Source organism: Vidua chalybeata, chromosome 1 (genome assembly GCF_026979565.1).
Source record: "Vidua chalybeata isolate OUT-0048 chromosome 1, bVidCha1 merged haplotype, whole genome shotgun sequence".
NCBI classification, from domain to species: domain Eukaryota; kingdom Metazoa; phylum Chordata; class Aves; order Passeriformes; family Viduidae; genus Vidua; species Vidua chalybeata.
In genome coordinates this window covers 132,794,635-132,808,733 of record NC_071530.1, presented here as the reverse complement: position 1 = coordinate 132,808,733, position 14,099 = coordinate 132,794,635, and the positions used below count along the sequence as shown (strand labels likewise).

At 36.3% G+C, this 14,099-nt stretch overlaps 1 protein-coding gene across 10 annotated transcripts in view; it reads left to right on the top strand.

Moving 5' to 3' along the window:
- Positions 1–14,099, top strand: part of UBR5 (ubiquitin protein ligase E3 component n-recognin 5) — an 85,363-nt gene that overhangs the window by 26,933 nt on the left and 44,331 nt on the right. For 8 of the 10 annotated variants that reach the window (XM_053953021.1, XM_053952957.1, XM_053953004.1 and 5 more), the window contains 6 exons: positions 3,976–4,125; positions 6,093–6,304; positions 10,719–10,835; positions 10,915–11,025; positions 11,737–11,891; positions 13,776–13,893. In XM_053953021.1, the coding sequence (XP_053808996.1) occupies positions 3,976–4,125; positions 6,093–6,304; positions 10,719–10,835; positions 10,915–11,025; positions 11,737–11,891; positions 13,776–13,893 (863 nt within the window). The remainder of the gene's footprint in view (positions 1–3,975; positions 4,126–6,092; positions 6,305–10,718; positions 10,836–10,914; positions 11,026–11,736; positions 11,892–13,775; positions 13,894–14,099) is intronic. The other 2 variants (XM_053953013.1, XM_053952985.1) reach the window with 1 other exon arrangement.

Below are 14,099 nucleotides of genomic sequence, written 5' to 3'. Positions count from 1 at the left end.
TTTGGAACCCAGTGTACTTTGATTTTTGGCTTCTCTAATCTAGTCCTGTTTCTTTTGTTCTGTGATAGTTAGCAGAGAGGAGTGTGGGTTCATTTGTTTCATAACAAATACATAAGGAGAATAATCAAGGTAAAAATATATAGAGGAAGATCATTTAGCACAGGAAAGACTCGACGGCCTCTATGAGGCTCATACCAGCTTGTATCAGAGGTTCTTGTGGGCTTTATGTTCTGTTAATAGTTGGAATAGAGATGCTGTAGATATTAAAAAGTTTTATTGTTTCTGTAGTTCAGAGCAGTGCATATTTGCTCAGTAACTTCTGCATGGTACAATGGGTTCTCGCTAGTGGGACTTGTAAAATGTGGGTTTGACGACATCCAGGCTGCTTTGCAGACGAGAGAGATGGGCTGGTATCACAGCAAGGCTTACTGTGCTGGCTTCCAGTAAGGGGAATGGGAACTGCAGCCTAGTGTAGGATCAGTTCAGTGGTTTGCCTTTGGGGAAAACAATTAGATAATGGGGTTGGGGTTTTTCGTGGTTTTGTTGTTGTGGTTTGGTTTTCTTTGTTGTTGGGTTGATTTTTTTTTTCTCTGTTTTTCTGAACTTCAAGTTGGATAATATTTTGAATAGATATTATCTTATCAAAAATGAATTCTGGAGTTGTGTTTTAGTCTAGTTTCCTAGGAAACCAAAACAAATGTTTCTCTCCCTTCACTGTCGCAGTTTTGCCAATTTAATCCAAACTTGAAAGAGGAGGAGGTACTGAACACATTGAATACTTGAATATTTCATAAAAATGTGCAGCTGAGAAGAGGGGAGAGAACTTATGATTGCTCCCTTAAGGGAAAAGGTTTAAAGTGAGCTCTCCTTGGGATCAGAATTGATCTAAGCAATGCCTTCAATTAATGAATCCGGTGATCATGCGATTTAAATTGCTGCTTATGTGCATACTGAAAACTAGGGCGTTTTTTTTTTTTTTTCTTTTTTTCTTTTTTTTTTTTTTTTGTTTTGTTTTTTTTTTTTTTTTTTTTTTTTTTTTTTTTTTGGTGTTTTTTTTTCTTGGAAAAATAGGTTCATCAGAAGTATCACACCTATGTGTGAAGGGAGCAGTCTGATTCTGGTCTAACACAGCACAAGAGATGAATCATATAATCCCATGGGATTTGTCTGAAGAGCAGGAAAATAAACACATAGAGAGTGATTTTTGGTGGTTTTTTTTTGTTTGGTTTTGGTTTTGTTTTGTTTTTTTTAACTCTGGATTCTTAAAACTGGATGTAGCCTTGCAGTATCTGTGTTTTCACAGCGCTAAAAAAATTCCAGTGATGTTTGAAGGGGAGTGGATTTGGCTCCTATCCCTACTGGTTTTAGCACCTTTCTTTGCTGATATAGAAAATGGAAGAAGGGGGATCTCTTTCAGAAATACATACTGGAAGAAAATTAAAATCTGATTTGAAGCTGAAATAAGAGGGTAAGAAAAGGCTTCATTTCGTTACTCATCTTAATGCGTATTTAGCCCAAAGCCACCTAGTTTTGGTTCTTACGTCTGATATTTGAATTTTTACCTTTTTTTTTTTTTTTCTTTTTTTTTTTTTTTTTTTTTTTTTTTTGAAACACAGCTAAAGTCAAGATGCCTGACCTGGTGGAAGGTGTGTGTGTGTATGTCACAAGTTAGTGTGTGTTTTCTGTCAAGAGGATTTCTCACGTTGCTTACCTAAAAAAAATCCACTATTGTCCATTTTGAATGAGGGTGGAAGGTTCTTTTCTGTACTGGGCAATTTGGTTCCTAGAAAGAGATCAGAGTTATTTGCAGTTTTTTTCCTGGACACTGACCAGAAGATATCAGAACTAGTTGCTAGACTATGGAGGGGTTGGAGCTTACCTAGGAAAAGATGGTTGTGGGATGAGGGAGAAGGGATCAGTATGTCAATATAGCGAAATACAACAGGATCTCATCTGTGTTCCCAGCTCTGAAAGTGTGTTACTTAAAAGTTGACACTGAAGGTGAGGTGTACTGCATCTACAGTGTAAAGTTGTGAAAAGCCGGTAGCAGGCAGGGTAAGGGTACTCTGAGTGATCTGAATTGTTTTAGATAGAGCCTGTTTGCCAAATGTGTATTTTCTTTCTAAGATTTCCAAGCAGTCTGTCATGGATGACTTCCTAAAGTGTACTGTGTGAACTGTGGAGTCCCAAATGATGTGCTTTCAGAAGCACAGCCTACACTTGAGTGGATTACTTAATTAATGCAAAAAGCATTTATGTAGGTCTTGCCTTAAACCCACTGTGCTCACTGGTTTGCAGTGCTGTTTTTCTGTGGACAGTCGGTGGCATGTGTTACATTTCCTATAGATGAGAGTTTAGAAATACAAGGATGAATATTCTGATGTGCAGGCATGTGAAAGTCTTAAGTGAATTAATACCAGGTCTAAGAGCAAACTTCTGGCTAATTTTCAGTTTTTTGATACCCTCTACTTCAGGTTTCTCCCTCCATTTCATTCCCAACACTGAGAGAAAGACCCGTAATAATCAGATTCTGCTGTCAAGAATGCTTGTTTTCTAGCCACTGTTTTGTTTTATGCCTGTGAGATGGAGGCTGAGAACTGGATGTGCAGAAATTCTGCATGCTGCTTCCAGGTTTCCTGAAGGGAGCCTGTCTATAGCCTCACATGAGCTTTGTGGGTGCTTTAAGCTGATGAGGTTGTCCTGCTGCCAGAAGGCACTATTCTGCCATTCCCTTGCATAGGGGTGAGATTCTTGGGCCCGAATGGGCTACTGAAACCTAATTTGGAGAGCCTGATTTTTTTTTTTTTTTTTTTTTAAAGTCATATTTGCTTGAAGGTTTGGGAAGGGCAGAGCTATTTCCTTTGGCAGCAAGCAGTAGGGTCTGGTCAGCTTTGCAGCATTTGGTTAAGCTCCACCTTTGGGGCTTTGATTACTCCATTAAGTCAGTCTGAAAATCCATCCCGACCTTACTTCTAAACCCAGTGAACTTCTGTTTCAAGTGAGGTGAATGCACTAGTTGTAGATTTAGAAATCTGCCCTTGTCCCAAGGAGGTGCCTGCCACAAGGATAAAGGAGGGAAGTAGGACTTCCCTTTTGTAGAAAGATGGTGGCCAGGTTCAGTTGTCTTGACAGTCCATATTGCTGGCCTTCAATAAGTTACATGAATTTCCAGCAGCCTCTTTTGTGTGTGGATAGAAGCTTTAGTTTAGTTAATGGACGGAGATTGTTTTGCATTTTAATGATGATCATTACTCCAGGGAAACTGAAGTTTTCTAACATAGAAGCTAGGGCAGTCACAGTATTTAATTTAAGTTTAACCTTTAGGTTTGGTTGGGTATTTTTTTTTAACTGCATGGTATTAAAACATCGTGCTTTTTCCAGATAACCGTTGTTGTTCATGTAGCTGCCATTTAAAGCTTTGTATTGAGAGCTGCAAGTTGCTAGCTTGTGAATTAAATAAGTACATCATTCTCTGAAGGAAACATTTCATGGAGAAAGGTGCAGTCTTTGGCATCAAAGATGTGGCTGTGTGAAGGCCGCCTTTCTCCATCAGCTCTGTCCTTTCATACTAGGTCATCTTGGGAGTTCTGCATCACATGCATGAGTGTGTGTGCACATGTGTGTATATGTCTCTATCTTACTTTAGTGCTTTTTTCTTTCAAGTGACAGTCAAAAGTTTGAATTTCTGGGATATAGAACAATATGTTTTGGGAAAGTCTTGTTTGGGAAATGTAGTTAGGTAAGTGACAGAGCAGTTCTTGCAGGGAAGCTGTTTTTTGTTCACTAGTTCGCCAAGCTTGATTGTAAATGTGGTTGCATAGGAGGCACATGAGTTTGCACTGGTGAATCTGAAGAGCAGAAATTCAATTAATAGATAGGATTTTTTTTGTTTTGATATTTGTTTAGTTGATGGTCTCTCTAGCTGATGTTTTAAGTAGATGATTATTCACTTAAGACCCTTGTCTCCTCTTATAGAGGATCTTATGTCTCTTCTGGATGCTGACATACATTCTGCTCACCCAAGTGTCATTATTGATGCTGATGCTATGTTTTCAGAAGATATTAGTTACTTTGGTTATCCATCCTTTCGGCGCTCATCACTTTCCAGGCTAGGCTCATCCAGAGGTAATTTTGCACCTTTTTTCTTTGTAATAAGTAGCTTACTGTGGAAAAAGCTAGTGATAGTACACACTGGTGGTTTAGATGCTCATTTAATGTGAAAGTAGACTGTGATATGTTGTCAAATCTAGAGTAGACAAGTAGACTGCTGCTCATCAAAATTATTAATGAATTCTGACTGTTAGCAGGTAAGTTCTGCAAGAACATTGGAAGTCATATATTAAAAATATAATTGTTGATCACTGGTGTTGCAAGGTGTTACAAAATTATTGCATGTTAAGTTTAAAATAAACTGTAGTATATGTACCTACTAATACATAGTTTGCAATACAAATATATGATTTGGCTCAAAAATTAGTAATGATTGACATGCAGCATTCTTAATACTTTCTTTTTTTCTTCTTCTTCTTTTTTCTTTCTTTTGGGTTGCTCTTTGTACACTGTTCTTCACATTTCCTTAGTTGCTCCATGACAGAATTTACCTTTATGGAACGAGGAACTTTAGATAACAAGGAGGGAGAAGAAATCTAAATTTTACTTTTATGAAGCATTTTTGTAGTTGTATAAGGAGAACTATTGGCAGGTGATAAAAAAAGCTCCTTCAGCAGTGTTAGGGCATTTTTTCTTTTAAGCATTATACATGTGAAAATTTTATAACAGACCACACAGCAATTTCTTATCTTTTTGAGGCTGTTGCCACAAATACCTAGAGTATTTCCAAACTGTTAATCCAACCTCTGGTGTGATTGTTTATTTAGTACAGTTTTGTTGCCTTTCATGAACATGTTTTAATATATTAATTGCTGAATATGTAAGTTCCTGTTACAAAATTATTAGTCAGGAGTCAGTGTGATGTTTGCTAGAAAGTAAATACAGTACTTATATGAAATACATCTGTAAGACAGGCTGTCGTGTTTGGCTTAAGTAAAAACTTTCCCATTTGTCTAATACAGCAAAAGACCCAAGACTTGGTGTAATCCATTGAAACTATGAGATAATAACGCAGTCATCTCGTATATGTAGTTCCAGTTGATTTTTGTGAGCATAAGTGAGGTACTTCATAGGTTAAATGCATTTATGTGCATGTGTGAATATTCAGCATCTGACATAACTCCTTCTAAATTCGTCCTTTTTTTTCCTTTTCTAAGGTTATTCTATGTAAGAGGTTATTCTATATAAGACATTACCACGAATTTCATAGTCCTTGTTTTCCATGCATAGTTTACTTGTGGAAAGTTAGTTTGATTGCCCGATTTAAAAATTTTTTCTGCATGAGCGAACTGCAGAGTATTGGCTTTAGACAGTTTATAGACCAGTTGGAGGGGAAGCATTTTGGTAAGGAACATTCTTCTGTGAGGATCCTTTTAAAAAATTGTCTGACTCTTGAAAAGTTTTCATTTAATCTACTCAAAGCAGATACACTTTAATTTATTAAATCCAGGCCTATAGAATATTGTTTTAAATGAAAGGGGTTGGATTATCAAACATGTATGAGAGCTTTTTTTAATGCTTTTTTTCTTTAACCTTTTCAAATAACTGTTTTTTTCTGGGAAAGTTGCTATGAAACTCTCTAATAAATACTCTTTTTTGGTTTGCATAAAGCTATCTGACAGACTGTAGACTTAAGATTCTTCTATTGTTGTAACTACATTGATAAAACTACAAAACTGCATATTGTCCTAGAAAATTTTAAATAGAAATGTTAAATGTATTTGGCCTGTTATGATGTAAGTGAAATTTCTCTAGCATTTTTTCATAGTGCACAAAACTGTAAGCCTTTATTTCTAGCTTATTTTATGTTTAGTGATTCTCAAGTACATTTCTTGAAAGAGTTAATATCTTGAATGTTGCATGTCAGGACTATATTTTTAATCTGTGTGAGTAGATTAAACTGCTGTTAGTTGCATCCTGAAGGGTCTTTACTAGAGAGTGGCTTACTTTTATCCCACTGGTGTGACCCAATTGCATACCAGTTCTCCTTCTTCCCTTAGAGAGAGACTCTGAGCTGTTGCGTGAACGTGAGTCCGTTTTACGTTTGCGTGAACGAAGGTGGCTTGATGGAGCCTCATTTGATAATGAAAGAGGCTCAACAAGTAAGGAAGGGGAACCAAACATGGACAAGAAGAATACACCTGTTCAAAGTCCCGTTTCTTTAGGAGAAGACTTGCAGTGGTGGCCAGATAAGGTATGGAATTTTTTAGTCTATTATTTGCATGCTGTGCAATTGATCTGTTTATTTTTTTTTCTGAATAAATACTGTGAGTTGCCTTTTTGACTACAATGTCTTAGTTTTGTGAGATAATGTAATAAAGCATATTCCTTATTAGACACTTAGTTAAATTACACAAAATTATTGGCACTTACAGCTGCACTTCTGTTACTACTGTTTTAATTTTCTTCTCTGTGTATTTTCAAGATACTGCTGTAGATGATAAAGCTTGGGGTTTTCTTCTTTCTTTTATTTATTTGGGTGCTCAAAGCATTTAATTGGCAGTAGGAAACTCATGAAACAATCTAAATGATGCTTCATCATGGAAACATTTTTGATAAGCATTATTTTTCCTAGAGATACTTTCATTTTGAGTGGATTGGGCTTTTAAACTACAGTAGTAAAAATTTGCATTTATTTGCAGTTGTGTTTTGAGTTGATCAGTAACTTGGTTGCTCCTTCGAAATCCTTTGGCTTTGATTAGCTGTTTTGCTTTATAACCTTAATTCAATTTTCAAGGCAAGAAGTAATAACTACAGAAGATAAAAGTAGTAGAAACACCAGCTATATGTTGGTAATTGAATATCTGTGGTCACTGTCTTTGTGAACTACTTAGATGTTTGGGGAGATGAGTTTTTAAAAACCTAAATAAAATAAAACCCAGACCAACCAACCAAACCAAAAAGCTTCCTAAGAATGGAAGTGATCATCTATGTTTAGTAGACCAAATTTTATTGACTTGCTCTAGTGTTCCCATTTCTGTCTGTGCATGGGATCTGTGAGGTTGCTTTTTTGATCTGTCACACTTTCTTTTTCTGTGTCTCTGTCCATTTCAGACTAAATCTAGATAGAAAGCTTGAAAACAGAGGTGAATATAGAGGCTTATTTCTGCTAACAGCAGCATGACTTTAGATGCAATTGTCTTCTTCTGAGTATTCAGACTGAGAAATTGAGAGACCTAAAAAGAATGTTTATCTAGTAGTTGCTCTCTACCAGATCTTTTATGTCTAGAGTGTTTCTCCTTGGTTTGTTTTGGGTTTGTTGTTGGTTTTGTTCTGTTTTTCCTTATCTAGTAACATTGAACTTTTCTGTCAGGCAAAGTTGGCAGCTTTTGTCCCCCTAGTTTAGAATGAGAAAATCTAGCTTGGTAGAGACACATTTCAGGAATTTAACATCAGTGAATAAATGTAGTTCAGATTTGGAATACTGACTCATCATCTTTGTTTTGGTAACGTTACTATGGCCATTATTACTAGTGTGGGGTTCTTTTGTTTGTTTTGCTGTGATATCTAACTGTATGCCTGTGCAGTTTATATATACTGAACTGCTTCCCACTTACCTGTTTGCATATGCACTCATATAAACCCCAGCTTCTATGCTTCCAGTTACATGAAGGTGTCTTACTGGAAGGCCTTCCATTTTTATTCAAAAGTAATTAAACTTTCTATCATTTCCTTCAGCTGAACATTCATAAGAAATGGTTCTGTGGCTTTTCCTTCTGTAAATCCAGTATGAATTTTTGTTGATAGTATTTTCTAACAGAAATTCTTCAAGGGGAAAATCCTGAGGGAGATGGTTTAGCAGAGAGGTCAGTTCAGAGGTCTCTTCCACTTTGGAAAATAGGAGGGGGGTCTTGAAAGGTTACTGGAAAAGACAGTAAGCTAGGGGGCAAGTGAAAGCACACAAGAAACCACTACAGAAGAACCAGTCATGTTTGCAGATATTTTTTTCCTTAGTTTTTCATTATTTTGATCTTTAGCATTTGGGACAGAACTCTGTAGAAGGCTGTGATGAGGGTGGTTAACTTTTGTTTGTGGGAGGTGAAGTATCAACCTGGGAGGCATGGGTGAAACTTTAGGAAAGCTGATAGTGCTCCCAAGTGCATCAGTTTCACCAGCAGTCTGAGCGTGACAGTGTATAGACATGTTGCTCAGGTACTGAATTTTCTCCATCAAATAAACTTCATCAACTGCTCAGGAATCCAAATCAATGAGTACATTCTTCTGATATTTCAAATCTTGTTACACTGTAGTACTGTCAGTCTGCAGTTGCACTGTATCAACCTTGTGCCACGTGTATCAGAACCACGTGTATTGGAGTGTTGTAATGGCAAGTCTGGCTGGTCTTTCCCTGCTTTACTGTAATTTAGGTGCAAACCAAGCCTTTAGTTTTTTCAAGCAGGTCTGTTCTGCTTGAGATACTAAGATTTTGTCAGTAGTCTGCATCATCTTCATGTGTCTGGAAGACACATTCATCTTTCATTTCACTGGTCTGAAATCAGAATCTGTAGTTGAACACGAGTCTCAGGTTTACAGAAACAGAGCTGTTGTGTTGTTCTTGGCATCTTTGCAAGATCAGCTGCACTTCTGTTACTACTGTTTTAATTTTCTCCTCTCTGTATTTTCAAGATACTTTGGGCAGTTGGTTGAATAGCCCTCTGGAGGTGAATGCAGCGTTGATCCTGAAGCACTTAGGTCACAACTGCTAATAGTTTGATGGAAGGGAGAGAAAAAATTTGATTGGCAGGTCTCTCTAATATTCAGCTTTTGGTACAAAGCTGTTTGTTTTTAAAAGATATGATAGCAAGATAAGAAGTCAAAATGAGAGTGTCTTGGAGCAAAAATTAATTGCTTTTCCTACTTAACTCTGAGGCATTAGGCCAGCTAACTTCTGAAGATTCATCTATGCTGATGAAGTAGAGATGCATCTCATTAGACTACAGTAGGTTCTGATGACAGTTCTTTCTCAGAATGTGCAATGTTTATGCCATGGCATGTATAAATAGTCATGACATGGATTAGTATTTTTGTTACTTCTTTGCTATGTTGGTAGATGCTCTCCAGAACAAAATAGTTCTCTAATGATTTAATGAATTCTAGAGACTCTTATCAAGTTAAAAAAGATAATTACTTGTGATTGCTTCTGTCCTTTCCTCCTGCTGCTTTTCTTTTTCCCAAAATACTGGTGAGCATTTGGTAAGAGCTGTACTGAATTCATTCTGTACTGAATGAATCCTGTGTCACTCAAGGACACATTCATGTCTTTTGGAACGCACATTTCTGGGCATGAAAACAGTAAAAAAATAGTGTAAATCCAGACTTACAAAACTAAAAATGTTTCCACTTTTAAAATTCTGTGGCGAAAAGTCTCCTAATTTAGAGGACAGGTAAATGTACTGGATAATGGGACATTTTTATTGGCTGACTGAGTTCAGTTTCCCCTCAGATGGCTGAAGTACTTAAACATGGTGTATTGTAATCTGAGAGTCAGTTAAAGGTACTGATCTGGGGAGATAACCACGGCAGAGAAGACCAGATAGCATCTTTCAGATCTGTTTTTTCTTTCAGATCTGGTTTTTTTTTTTTCACTTTTTTGTGAAGCTGTAAGTGGAAGAAAAATTTGAGTTATTAGTAGTAAGGAACTTTAGAAGGAACATGTTTGTCCTATAGCTGCACTTGCTGAGGAGCAGTGAAATGTTACAGATGTTTCTCAGTAAACAGAATTTAATATTTTGTGAAATCACTCAAATTCTCTGTAGTTTGAGATCAGTTTCAATGCAAGGAGGAACAGGAATTTGCAAAAGTGAGGTTGTAACATTGTATAGTTGCATTGATACAAAACCCAATCTAAGAGAGAGGAAATCAGACCTCTGAGGCCCCTGTAGGTATAGGATGAAGCAAATGAATGAACTGATGCCATGTAAGTAGTAGAAAGATACCAGATGAGTTTTGATAAAATGTTAAAAAGGAGAAAAGAGCAAGAGGAATAACCAATAATTAGAAACTCTTCCAGCATGTCAGGTTGTAATGATGTATTATTGAGACATAGCATACTGATTTTTTTTAAATTTGATGTTGTTTGCCATTACTTACTTTCAGAAGTGCAAGATAAGAGTTGTTAACTGCTGAAATAGTGAATTTGATAATTGATTTTTTGAGTAGCTTGGAAGATACCTTCCTGACTATACTTAGTAATGGAATAGTGGAATTATGTTGCTTTTTTGTTAATTTCAAACAGCCAGAATTTCAAGCAGGTTTTTTTTTTCAATGTCGCAAGTCAAGAGATCTTCTCATCTCTAATTTTATGAGCAGTGTTGTGTTCTTAAAGCACCATGTAAGTTCTTAATAAACTGTCCAAGTTAATTGCCTTGTATATGCTATTGCTAAAGGTCTTGGAAATAATATCTTTATTCCCTCACTTCATCAGAAAAAATGATGTTTTGTGTGAAGGGGCATGCTGATCTTGAGACAACTTGGATAGATCTTTATTTTCATGTTCAGCATTCATGGGTGCTCTGAAAAAAAAAAAAGTTCAGTTTTTTGCATTTATATGTTTTTGTAGATGCATTTATAATATCATTGTCTTAGACTTCATATTTCTGTGCTTGTAGGATGGAACAAAGTTTATTTCTATTGGAGCTCTATATTCTGAGCTTGTGGCTGTTAGCAGTAAAGGAGAACTCTATCAGTGGAAATGGAGTGAATCAGAGCCTTACAGAAATGCACAGGTACTGTATAGCTTTAAATAGTCCCCTTCAGAATTATTTATATGCTTTGAATATCTAAAATACTTTTTTGTTTCTAAAGAATCCTTCACTACATCATCCACGAGCCATGTTCTTGGGGTTAACCAATGAAAAGATTGTGCTCCTTTCTGCAAATAGTATTAGAGCAACTGTTGCCACGGAAAGTAACAAGGTATGAAATGTTTGCTGGTTGCTGAATTTGGTCAAGCTGGGTTTTTTCAATTGCTTGCATTGTATCGTAAAGAAGTTGTTTCTTCAGCTTCACCTGCACCAGAAAGTACTCAATTCATTTGCTCATTCCTTTCCTTTCCTCCCCATGAAATGCAAAAAGTTTTTTAAAAAGATATCTATCAGATTTAGAGCTGAAACAGTGAAAAGGTTGCCTGATTATATGAAGTGCTTGACTTTTTGCTGTTACAGTAGAAACTGACTCTGGTTTGAGAATAGAGAAGCTTGTTAATGTTCTGTAGAGATTCAGTAGGGAAACTAAGGACATTGAAGCTTTCCGTGATGTAAAGTAAGTTAGCTAAATATGCTTTTCAGCCCAGTTAGAGTGAACTTGAAATTGATTTGGTAAAGACACCAACACATTCATATACTTTATGACAAGTTTCTCCTTTGGTTTTTTTTTAATCTTTTCTGTTAAGGTTTAGGACTGGAAATAGAGGGGAAAACAATTCTGGAAAGCTCTCTTTTGGGGAAGGAAAAATGGTAGGGGATAAATTTCCGAAGGGTATAATTGTTTCTTTGTTTTGTGATACATTTTCCCCCCCCATTCCAAAACCAGTAAATATTACATTAAAGATGTAACTGATGTGCCACTTTTCTTTTTCTTTTTTTTTCCCCTCTACCTTCTCTGTTCCTTTCTTTCCTTCTCCCTTAGGTTGCTACATGGGTAGATGAAACTTTAAGCTCTGTAGCCTCTAAATTAGAACACACTGCACAGACATACTCAGAGCTTCAGGGAGAACGGATTGTTTCTTTACATTGTTGTGCTCTTTACACGTGTGCTCAACTAGAGAACAACTTGTATTGGTGGTAAGTAAATACTGTGTTTGTGTACAACAGTGTGGATGCTCTGCATGTCTTCATGTCTCTGGCTCTGAGAAGTATTGCAAAACTACTGAACCACCATTGTTCTGAGTTTGGTAAATCTGCACTTGATCTTAGGTTCTCTTTATAAAATATATTTATTCTCTTTTTTAATGCCTAAAGATTTTGGATCCAATTATAACATTTGTAACAGAATAAGGTCATTCTTTTAGGAGATGTGTGTAAGTGCTTTAGCATTCAGATCTATCAGTACTACACAGGATCAGAAAATAATCTCCTCTATGCCTTTTGGGTCTTTCAGATTATAAATATGGAACAAACTTACCCACATATGAGGTCGATGTTCTTCTGTCTTGCTCTGTTAGAAGATTTGGTCTGTTAGTTTGTGTTCTAAATCTTAAAGAAGGGGGAAATAACATCAAATGCTCCCTCTGGAGTTTGTTGTTAAAATATAATCCTTTCAGACATAAAATATGAAATGTTAGTTGAAATATGTTAACTAATAGCTTCATTATTAAGAAGCTTATACCAAAAACACCCAAACAAAACAAAGCAAAAAACAAATGCTCAAAAATAATACTTCCAAAAGGGCTCTGAAATGAGTTTCTAATTTAAGTGAATTAATTAATACTAATGCATTGTCAGTATGCATTATTTTTCAGTGTGTCAGGAGTCATTGCATTATGTATCATGCCTAAAGTTCAAGTAGCTTTGAGGCATGGATGAGCTCAATACTCAATGATGAGCTGGAAATGAGAGCATTGAAAATTAATTCTATGAAACAGCTTCCTCATTAAATTCTATTAACTCTGGAAAATATTTAAGTAGACTTGTAGCTAGACTTGTAAACTTCTGGTTCTTGGCTCTTTCATTATGTCATGGCTGACATGGCATACTTTAACTACTGTTCGTATAGATACTGCTAAGCTGTAGCATTGGAGATACTTGGCTATTAGAACGTTCTATATTTATTGGAATAATCTGTGCAAAATACAAAAATACTTGTTAGTGTTTACATGTAGTCTTTGGAAGCAATTTATGATGAAACATGTCTTTTTCTGGTTAAATGTCAGCCATGGTGATTTTATGTTACCAGATTGATGCAGACAGAAGCTTCTGTTACTATTGATAGCCTGAGTTACAGTGGTCTGTAGTACATGAGACAGGATCCCAATTTCCAGTGTTTCACAGGACTGATGCTTTTTACATTTTGCCTAACATGAAGGAGCTTCTTGAATCAAAGCTTCTAACTGTATAAGCCATTGACTAAATCATGAAATATCAAAATAATGAGCATGCTTAACTATGTATGCAGGCATGATTTTCAACTAAACTGAGCAGATCCAAGTACAAAAAAAAAAAGTGGGTTTTTTTCCCCCCGTCTTGCAGTGGAAGTTGGTTGTAAGAGCCCCAGACTTCTTCAGCCATGTACCCAGAGAGAAAATGAGGCTTTTAGAATTTGGAAACAAAAATCATGTTCCCCAGAGGTTGAAAATTCTGGAAATTATCACTAGTTGTGGGAAAGATATCCTCAAGTTCAGAGAGGCAAGCTGCATCTTGAAAGCTGTGACTGGAGTATACCACTTGTGACAGAGGTTTACAGCACTTCAGACAGGAAGGAAAGCCACTTGGCAATGAAATAAGTCATCTGCCTCTTCTTCCTCCTCTGTATAAATTGGGGTAGTCGAGATGAATTTGGAAAGTTGGGGTACATATGGAAAAAGATTACATTTCTACAGTGCTTTGAGATTTTGGAGAAGGTGGCAAACACACTTGAATGTTTGCTCATGATTACATTAAGCAGAAGGAATAAACTGTTCAAAGCTTTTCTTTCACAGCCTTTTTAAAATAAAATGCATTTTTCCACAGGGGTGTAGTTCCTTTCAGTCAAAGGAAGAAAATGCTAGAAAAGGCCAGAGCAAAAAATAAAAAGCCGAAGTCTAGTGCTGGTATCTCCTCTATGCCAAACATAACTGTTGGAACCCAGGCAAGTACAGCTGTCACCAGTGGCACTTCTACCATGCTATATGATGAGCTTACAACATGCTCTTAAAAAAACACCACAAAATTAATTAGCACAAAAAGTTATGCACAAAAGTGATAGCAATAATGAGAAATTAAAATAATATGTTTGAATTATATGGCTGTAAATGGCTGTATCCTGTTAGTATTGTTACTGTTCTACAAGTATGA